Source organism: Etheostoma spectabile, chromosome 9 (genome assembly GCF_008692095.1).
Source record: "Etheostoma spectabile isolate EspeVRDwgs_2016 chromosome 9, UIUC_Espe_1.0, whole genome shotgun sequence".
Classification (NCBI taxonomy): domain Eukaryota; kingdom Metazoa; phylum Chordata; class Actinopteri; order Perciformes; family Percidae; genus Etheostoma; species Etheostoma spectabile.
The window spans coordinates 20,178,648-20,188,524 of NC_045741.1; the positions used below are offsets into that span (position 1 = coordinate 20,178,648).

The 9,877-nt window shown below is 45.8% G+C and overlaps 1 protein-coding gene across 1 annotated transcript in view; it reads left to right on the forward strand.

The window, feature by feature from the left end:
• The window catches only part of LOC116695775 (vitellogenin-like), a gene marked incomplete at its 3' end in the record, with an annotated part of 14,947 nt that extends 5,070 nt beyond the window's left edge, over positions 1-9,877 (forward strand). The window contains 9 exon segments of the mRNA XM_032526229.1: positions 8,068-8,081; positions 8,084-8,223; positions 8,311-8,433; positions 8,611-8,712; positions 8,800-8,925; positions 9,015-9,236; positions 9,325-9,542; positions 9,640-9,737; positions 9,824-9,877. Coding sequence (XP_032382120.1) covers positions 8,068-8,081; positions 8,084-8,223; positions 8,311-8,433; positions 8,611-8,712; positions 8,800-8,925; positions 9,015-9,236; positions 9,325-9,542; positions 9,640-9,737; positions 9,824-9,877 — 1,097 coding nt within the window.

The window sequence follows — 9,877 nt, forward strand, 5'->3', positions numbered from 1 at the left end:
CCCCCCTCCCTCTTTTTTCCCACTCCCTTAAATAAAATGAGCTTCATAAAAAAAGATCTCCGGGAAACCATCACCTTATCGTGGTGGAGAGGTTTGGGTGTCCCTATGAACCAGAGGGGGTGTTGTCTGGAACTTTGGGCTCATGTAGGGTTCCCATGGCCAAAGAGGTCTCAGGGGAGGGGACAGACAAAAATGGTTCAAAAATCCTAATGGAAAAACAAGGAAGGGATAGAGGGACCCCGCCGGTGGAAGCACGGGGCCCCCGTATGGAGCCAGCCCAGATTGGGGGGCTCGTGAGCGAGCGGACCCTGGTGCCGGGCTGCCACGGAGCCCGGGCGAGGCACAGCCCGAAAAGAAAGTGGACTGCTCCTACCAGCCCATGGGGTCCCACCACTGTGGGAGAAACCGCTGGGGTAGGGGTGCGTGTCATATGGGTGGCAGCCAGCGAAGGTCGGGGTGGATTCGGCGGACAATACCCGGGCGGCAGAGCGGCTCTCTGGTTGGAACGGCACCTCTCTGTGGGGGAATGAGACGGAAACTGTGCCGGGAGGTGGAGCGCCTTACAGTTAGATATGGTGGGGACTTACGCTACGCATCGTCTCGGGTCTGGAAACGTACTCCCGGATAGGGGTGGGACTCTGTCCTACGCCGAGTTGCCCATGGTGTGAGGGAAACGGGCCGGGGTGTGGGGATTACTCACAAGCCCACGGCTGAGAGCCTCTGCGTTGGAGTTTAACCCGTCGGTGACGAGGGGTTGCGCTCCCTACGACCCCTTCCCTGCCGGGTGACTGGGGGGGGGAAAAACTCTGAATGTTGTTTTGCGTATGCACCAAACAACGAGTTCAGAGTATTCGGCCTTATTGGAAACTTGAATGCGAGTTCCTGTGTGGGGCTCAGTAGGGGACCCATAGTTATGTGGGGTGACTTAAAGACACGTGGGCAATGATGGAGGATACTTGACAGGCGTAATGGGAGGGAACGGCCTCCATGATCTAAGACAAGAGTGGTTGCTGTTGTTGGATTCTGTGCTAGTCATGGATTTCCATCACAAACACAACTGTTTGAACATAAGGAGATAATAAGGGTACGTGGTACAGAGCACCCCTAGGCCAAAGGTCTAATTGATCGATGTATAATCGTTCAGTGATCTGAGGCGTGATGTTTTGGGACACTCGGGTGAAGAGAGGGGCGGGTTGGTAATGATCACCAATTGGTGGCGGTGGAGTCACGGGGTGGGGGAGACTTGGACAGACCTGGTAAGCCCAAAACGGGTGTACGCGGTTAAACTGGGAACGTTCTGGAGAGGCCCCTGTCCGACGGACTTTTAATCGAACCTCCGGCGGCGCTTTTCGTGCATCCCGGTGGAGGCTGGGGGCATTGAAACTGAGTGGGCAATGTTCAAAGGTTCATTGCGAAAGCTGTGGGTGGCGAGCTGTGGTCTAAGGCTTTACGGTGCCGCAAGGTGGCGGTCCAACCCACGACACCCTGGTGGAAACCAGGTCGGTCAGGGAAGCCGCCAACTGAGAATGAGTCTTTCCGGGATATGTTATCCGGAGGATCCGGAGCAGTTGCAGGGTACCAAAGGGCCCGAAGGGCTGCAGCTCTGCCGTGACAGAGTGCAAAGCAGGCGGGTTGGGGAGAAGTTTGGAGAAGACATGGAGAAAGACTTTCGGTCGGCACCAAGAGTTCTGAAAAACGGTTCGCCCAAACGGGAAACGGGGACGCATCCAAGCTGACTACAGTAAGGATGGGACCTTGTTTGAACCTCAACATGGGGAGGTAATAGAGCGGTGGAAGGAGCACTTTGAGGAAACTCCTAAATTCAGCTGACACGCCCTATGTGGTAGAGGCAAGCTGGAGGATGATGGGGGATATGTCGTCAATTTCCTGGCTGGAGGTCGCCTGAGGTAGTCAAACCAAACTCCACAGCGGCAAATGCCCCAGGGATGATGAGCTCGTTCCAGCATGCTGAAGCTCTGGGTGTGGGGAGGGGATGTCTTGGTGACACGAACTCTCAACATGGTGGAAGTCGGGGAGGTTGCCTAAGGAGTGGCAGACCGGTGGTGCTGGTACCCTCTTCAAAAAAGTGGGGGCCAGAGGGGGGTGGTGCCAATTACAGGGGGTATCAACTTCTCAGCCTCCCTGGTAAAGTATCTCCAAGGTGCTAGAAAGGGGGTGAGGACGATAGTCGAACCTCGGATTGAAGAGGAACATGGGATGCGGATTCAGTCCTGGCCGTGGAACAACGGATCAGATCTTACTCTCGCAAGGATACTGGGAGGGGGCCTGGGAGTATGCACAACCAGTATACATGTGTTTTGGGATCTGCGAGAAGCTTATGAACGGGTCCCCCGGGAGAAATTGTGGGAGATGCGAGGTGCTGCGGGGCGTATTGGGGTGAGGGGTGACCTTCTCAGGGCCATCCAATCTCTGTATGACCAAAGCCGAGGAGATGTGTATGGGTTTCCGGCAGTAAGTCGGACTCGTTCAGCTGAGGGTTGGCATCCACCAGGGTGCGGCGTGTCACCAATCTGTTTGTAATATTATGGACAGGATATCGAGCATAGTCGGGGCGGGTTAGGGGTTTGAAGTTAGTTGGCTCAGGATCTCATCGCTGCTTTTTCAGATGAGTGGGTTACTGATGGCTGGCATCGGTCTGGACCTTCAGCACTCACTGGATCGGTTCGCAGCTAGTGTGAAGCGGCTGGGATGAGGACCTAAATCTGAGGCCATGGTTCAGCAGGAAACCGATGGCGTGCTTTCTCAGGGTAGGGAGTGAGTCAGTACCTCAAGTGAAGGAGTTGAAAGTGACCTTGGGGGTATGTTCGCGAGTGAGGGGGACTATGGAGAATGAGAATTGGCGGAGAACGGAGCAGCTGGTGCGTAGTACATTCTGGTTTATAGCACCGTTGTGAAGAAACGAGAGTAACACCAGAAGGCAAAGCTCTCGATCTACCGGGCAATTGTCGTTCCCTACCCTCACATATGGTCATGAGGCTGGGTCATGATTGATAAGAACGAGATCCAGGGTACAAGCGGCCAACATGGGTGTCCTTAAGGAGGGTGGGCTGGCGTCTCCCTTAGAGATAGGGTGAGAAGATCAGTATACGAGAGGGGCTCTACTCCATTGTAAGGATGCCGGTGTTACAGGCCTAAGTCCTAGCTGGGAGGACGGCCTCGGGGGAGACCCAGGACTAGCTGGAGAGATTAGATCTCCAACCTGGCTGGGAACGCTCGGGATCCCCAGTGGAGATGGTTGATGTGGCTCTAGGAAAGGGAAGTTGGGGTCCCCTTCTGGGAAGCTGCTGCCCCGCCGACCCGATACGGATAAGCGGATGAAGATGGATGGATGGAAACAAAGATTTATGTTTTATATTTAAACCAAGGCAGAAAGGTCAAATTTGGCAAAAAAAAATTTGTTGCCTATACATAAATTGAACACAAATTTACTACAAATACTAAAAAGTCAGCAAATTAAATAGTGGTGCTGTGAGATTCAAATTTTAATATATTGTATGACTTCAATGCAGCTTGGAAGGGCATCCATGCACCTGCGATTTGGCCAGGATTCATACAATGTATTGTGAAGTCACAGGATCTCAGGAAAGCCAGTCTGGCATGCCTCCCAGAGTTATCAATATTCTTTGGTTCTGGTCCTTCCTGCTTCAGCTTTCATCATACACCACATATGACTCAATGTGTTCATGTTGGTGACTGGGCGGCCAATCCTTGGAGAATATGTGATCTTCTTCTGCATTGGAGGGAACTTGAAGTGGAGATGGAAGTATGCGATGGCCAGCACCATCCTGCGGAGGGAATGTGGCTCTTTTATGGTGGGGAATTAGAGGTAGCTAAGATTTCTTGGTATTGAGACTATTGAGTTGCCTTCCACCTGCAGATCTCTAGCACACCCTCATACTGGATGTAACCAAGACCATGATTTTCCGCCACCAAACTTCACGTTTTAGGGTGAATCTTGATCCATGCAGCGCCAGTAGGTCTCCTGCAATATTTGCGGCAACTGTGGTGTAATTCAAACGAGAGATGTCATCTGTGAAAAATCCACTTTCTTCTATTCTCCAGCGTCCTCCTTTTAGCAGGCTGTGGGCCTTGGCAATGCCACACGGTTTTCAATTGTCTTTGTTTAGTGCTGGCTTCTGGGCACTTGATTCGAACATGCGAGGCATTTCGAGACAGAATCAGAACAAAACCGTTCTGGTTGAACACAGGGACTTAAGGGGACCAGGTCTGGGGAGCTCCTGCTGCAGTGGAAAAGAAAAATGGGCGGCCTTGGAATTTTGAGCCCAAACAAACAGTCATCTCGAGCAGTTGTCTTGCGGGCGGCGCCTGACCCTGGGCTGTCAAAAACATCTCCAGTGTCTTCACATGTTTTTTTAATCCTCTGTACTTGACACTGCGAAAAATTGCTGGTGTCTGCACCTCAGCAGTGGATTGTCTTCAGCCTATTGACAATCAAAACTTTAGCCTCAGGCGTGAATCTTAGGCATGTTTGCAGTGTCTGTAGTTTGCCGTTGATGCGAAGGTCTAGTGTACTTGGGTGGTTTTTATACAACACCTGAGGGGGGGGGGGACTAATTGATAAATTATAGTCACAGGTGAAGCTCATATGACAAAGACGACAACACTTAGGCTTTCAAAAAATTGACTCAAATTGGCTTTACAAGCTGTGAATATTCGAAAACACTTTGTGACAGTTTCTTTTGCACTGCAACTTATTACACCCAAAAGCTGTGGATTTAAAATGAGCATTTCTGTAAAAATCTTGATTTTAGAAATCATTCAGCTGCACTTCAGGTCAATTTGTCACAAGCGACAAGACTTTTGTTCAGGGACTTAGGGAGATGCTGGTCAATGACGCATCAAGAGGAAGAATGAAATGAGTTTTCCTTTTGTTAGCCACCAGCTCGGATGGACAAAAAATACTGACAGTCACTTAAGCTACCTGATTACAAATACATGACACTTGCTTTCTACAGACCCCAATTAGTATTGAACTGTCATTAATCTTCGCAACTAATTTAAGCGAATCATTCCAAAATACTATTTTTGTTCACAATCTAGACCATGGTGGTAGCCTTAATGGAACACAGCAATTGTCACCACTATGCTTTAAGACACGTTCCTGATGTTCTTTGGTTTGTATGACTAAAGGGGTAAGCTTTTATCACCTAGAAACGGGTGAGTACAGTTGTTTCCAGTTAGTGGTTTGGTTAAAACCAGGAGGAAATGGTTTTAAAAAGCAGCAACATTTAGTTATCCATTCAACCATTGCCACAATTCAGCAATTTCATCTTATGATTCTAGTTTACTTGTTTATGGTCAGTGGTGGTATTAATTTGAAAATGTGTGCCCCACATTGTGAGTTTCTGGTTTTATTAATGTGTGTGTCGGGCTGGCAGGACATACGGCATTGCCTGATTTGAGTTTTTAAAAAGTACTTGAAACAAATAGTAGAAAGGTCATCATCATATTGAGTGATTTTGATGCAATTTTATTTTCAATGTGATGATTTAAAACACGGATGAAACAAAAAAGGTGGGTGAGTAGCAGTTGAACTGATAAAAACTGCAGGGTAATGGGTTCAGTCTTTTTCAACGACTCGGCAACATTGAGTTTAAGCAAACTGAAACAACTGTATTACAGCATTATTCAATATGTTATTTCACTTAATGTTTTATCAGTAATGTATGTGAGTTCAATGGATGCTGAAAAACTTGTACCAGATTATAACAATTATTTTAACACCTATAAAACAATTTAGTTTTGGCTAATTTATTGAATAATAGAAATTAGATCTGTACCTGTGTAGTGAAATTCATATGGGTTAAATATTTATAAGTCTAATTTATCAGTAATACTGTGGAAAACTAAATGGAGAAGTGGCATTTCATCCGTACTGTGAATCTGGGGGGTCACACAGAGGAAAACCTTTTGGATAGGACATGGGTTATTTGGCAACGGCAGCCAAGGTCGAGGTCAAGATAACTTGTCTGTGTACATTTTGCTCAGTTTTATCTTTGTCTAATTTGCACGGGTCAGGGTTGGTAAACATTATGACAATGAAAGCTGAATATTAGTTAGAGATACATTTTAAGTGGGCACACAGCAGCAAAAAGGGCATAAGGGAAGCCCTGGTTGACAGTGTCCATCTATCTACCAGTCATGGAGGGTGTGTTGGTGCAGTGGCCGTCACCGTGGCCCTTGTGCGGTTAAGTAATTCTTTATTTTTTATTTGCAATTTTAAAACTAGGAATTAAACTTTAGGATATTAAATAAGTTGCTTGGTTAATGAATTAGTTGACATGTAGAACTCGGATGTGTTATTAAAATATAAATTGAGATATAAATAAATGCATGAAGGGTGGTATAACCATAGCATAAATTTGAATCGAGTAGATGTTATTGACACACAGCTGCACTCAGTTAAATACAATTGGAAAATTAGAGAGAATTGTTGAAACATACTGTGACAGTAATGTTATGTTAACCAGCTATAGAAATGTAAATGGCGTTGACCTTTATTAAAATCAGTTAAAAGACAAGTAATTAGTGTTTGAGACATTATTGTCTCTTTCCATAAACCATGCAGGAGTTCATTGATATTACATCAGCTAATTATTTTCATAATCAGTACCCTGATAATACCAAAAGAACATCAGATTTTTTTGTTCATGTTAGTAGTAGGACCTATTACTATTAAACCTTTTAAAAACTTATCAATTCTCTTCTTTTTTGTTAATTCTTTTGTTTACTCCATGAGGAGATAAAAAACTTTGATTCCCTATTTTGTAGCGGGGTACCAGGCAAACTTGTGGTAAGTTTTTTTTTAATTATTAATGTTGAAAATGGAACTCGGTGGTATATAAATTATCAGTACACTTCTCTATAATGGAAATCTAAACAATGAGGTTTAAGATTCCCGAATTCACTGATTTTTAGTTTCTATTTATTGCAGCTCCAGAGTTTGCCACTGGAAAAACCTACAGTCTACAAATATGAGGCCTTATATGGGCGGCCTTCCTGAGGAGGTCTGGCACGCCACCGGAGTGAAAGTCATCAGCAAAGTCATGTCATTGCTGCAGATGCCAAACCTTCGTGCTGAAGGTAAACGACAGGAATAACTAGGGTCAGGGTTAGTCATGTGACAAGAATAATTATTTTCTATGTGACTTATAAACAATCACGGGTCAACTCATTCAAAACTGTCCTCCTTACAGCTTGTTAGACCCGGGAAAATGTTGAGTACAGTGGCATCGATTGGCCCAAAAGATGCTTTCATCCCAGCCACCAAGCTCACCTCGGCCCTGGCTGCTCAGCTCTCGACACCATCAGTTTCAGTATGCCACGGTGTTGTTGGCCAAGGCTTGGCAAACGGCTGGCGTCTCTTGAAACCGTGCTGAATGTCCACAGAGGAATCCTCAACATCTTCCAGTGATATCAAGAAGCATCAGAAGTCTATGAGCTGCAACCGAGGTACAAATAACTAAGTTTTCATAGCACTTCCCGCACAAAATGCCAACATGTTTGAACTGTTTGTATTTTTGTTAACTAGCCTGGAGTACAGGGTGTGTGCAACACCCAGTATGTCATCAGTGAGGACACAAAGGCTGACCGCATCCTGTTGACCAAGACTAAGGACCTGAACAACTGCCAGGAGAGAATCATGAAAGACATCGGCTTGGCTTACACAGAGAGATGTGCTGAGTGTGAGAATGTAAGTGCCTTTCCTTCTGACTTCATACTCTCTACTACACTGCTGGTTTGACAATATTGCGGGTCTTGTCAATGCAGAGAGGAAAGACCCTGAACGGAGCCGCTGCTTTTAGCTACATCTTGAAGCCAGCAGCCACGGGTGCTTTGATCTTGGAGGCAACTGCTACAGAACTCCTCCAGTTCTCACCTATCAACATCATGAATGGAGCTCCCCAGATGGAGGCTAAGTATGTGGTTTGAATTAAAAAGAAGAGTGCAAAAATAGTGATGTCAGTGCTATACTGTGCACAAAATATCACTGCAGGTTGTGATAGTGCTGATGTATAATTACAGGCAAATCCTGACCTTCATGAGATTGCGAAGGCCGCAGTGGAGCACATCAGAGCTGATATTCCATATGTTCCCCGTGGATCCCTGCAGTACAAGTTTGACAGGGAGCTTCTTCAGACACCCATCCAGCTACTGAGGATCAGCAATGCCGAGGCACAGGTACTTCAGGAAATATTCCCTTTGTTTTCAGAATTCATCCTGTGGCAGCAAATTTTAAGATAAGAGAATTGTTTTGTTTACTGACAGATTGTTGAGATTCTAAACCACCTGGTAACTTTCAATGTGGCCATGGTCCACGAAGACGCCCCTCTGAAATTCATTGAGCTCATCCAGCTGCTGCGGTGGCCAGATTGACGAGTATTGAGGGCCGTCTGGACTAGGTTTCAAAGCTAGCACGACATAAGGTAACTGCAACTTTTATGGGAAGAAGAGCCATGAAAAAATACATGGACATGACAATATGATAATATAATTTCCTCTTTCCAAGGCACGGATCCTAAATGCTGTGTCTGGCCATGGTACTCATGCTGCTTTGAGTTCTTTAAGGAGAAGTTCCGCTGGGGAGGTGACTGTTGCCGAAAGCTGCTCAAGCACTTCTGGCAGTCGTCCCACATGGTGACAGCCGACTGGAGGTATCAAGATGCAGAGGCAAGCAATGTAACAAATTTCTTGAGTATTTGTAATGATGTGATACCTGGGACGCCTAATCAGTTCTTTGTTTTCATCACTCCTCAGAGCCTGGCCATGAACCCCAAGATACAAGAAAACCCAGTTCTGCGTGAGGTTGCCATGCTGGGCTACGGCACCCTGGTTGCTAAATACTGTGCAGAGAACCCAAATTGCCCAGCTGAGCTAATGAGGGTATGTATTTTTTTTTTTACATGTTTTTTATAACTTAAATGAAGTTCTAACATCAGTGACACAAATGTTTTTTTCTGTCACTCCCACAGCCCATCCATGAACTTGCTATCCAGGCTGTTGCCAGAGGTGAAATGGAGAAGGTCATTGTCACTCTCAAAGTCATGGGTAATGCTGGACATCCTGCCAGCCTGAAGCCAATCATGAAGCTCCTGCCTGGCTTTGGAAGTGCTGCTGCTGCTGGCCTGCCACACAGAGTTCACATTGATGCTGTTTTGGCCCTGAGAAACATTGCTAAGAAGGAGCCCAAGATGGTGAGACTACATTTTGGCATTCCTTCAATTACTCATAATGAATACATTTAGATATGTTCATTTTATAACATTAACTTTTGTAAATTAGATCCAGGAATGGGCTGTTCAGCTGTTCATGGACAAGGCTCTTCACCCAGAGCTACGTATGGTTGGTGCTATCGTACTCTTTGAGACCAAGTTGCCAATGGGTCTGGTGACTACTCTCGCCAATGTCCTCTTGAAAGAAAATAATCTGCAGGTCGCTAGCTTTGTCTACTCTTACATGAAGGCCATGACCAAGAACACCGCTCCTGATTTTGCCTCTGTGTAAGAACTTACATAATATTTAATTTAGCAGGTTTTGGGGTTGCTATTTGAACATTAGCACCAATAATCTCATGTATTTTATTTTTTTTATTTTCAGTGCTGCTGCCTGTAATGTTGCTGTGAAGATCCTTAACCCTAAATTTGACAGAATGAGCTATCGATACAGCAGAGCTTTCTATTTTGATACCTACCACAGTAAGAGCACAACAGGAGAATAATTTGTCATCAGAGTTTTTAGATTAAAACATGGGTTTTGATGGTTCTCATATTTTGCCCTACAGACCCCTGGATGATGGGTGCTGCTGCTAGCGCCTTCTATGTTAACGATGCTGCAA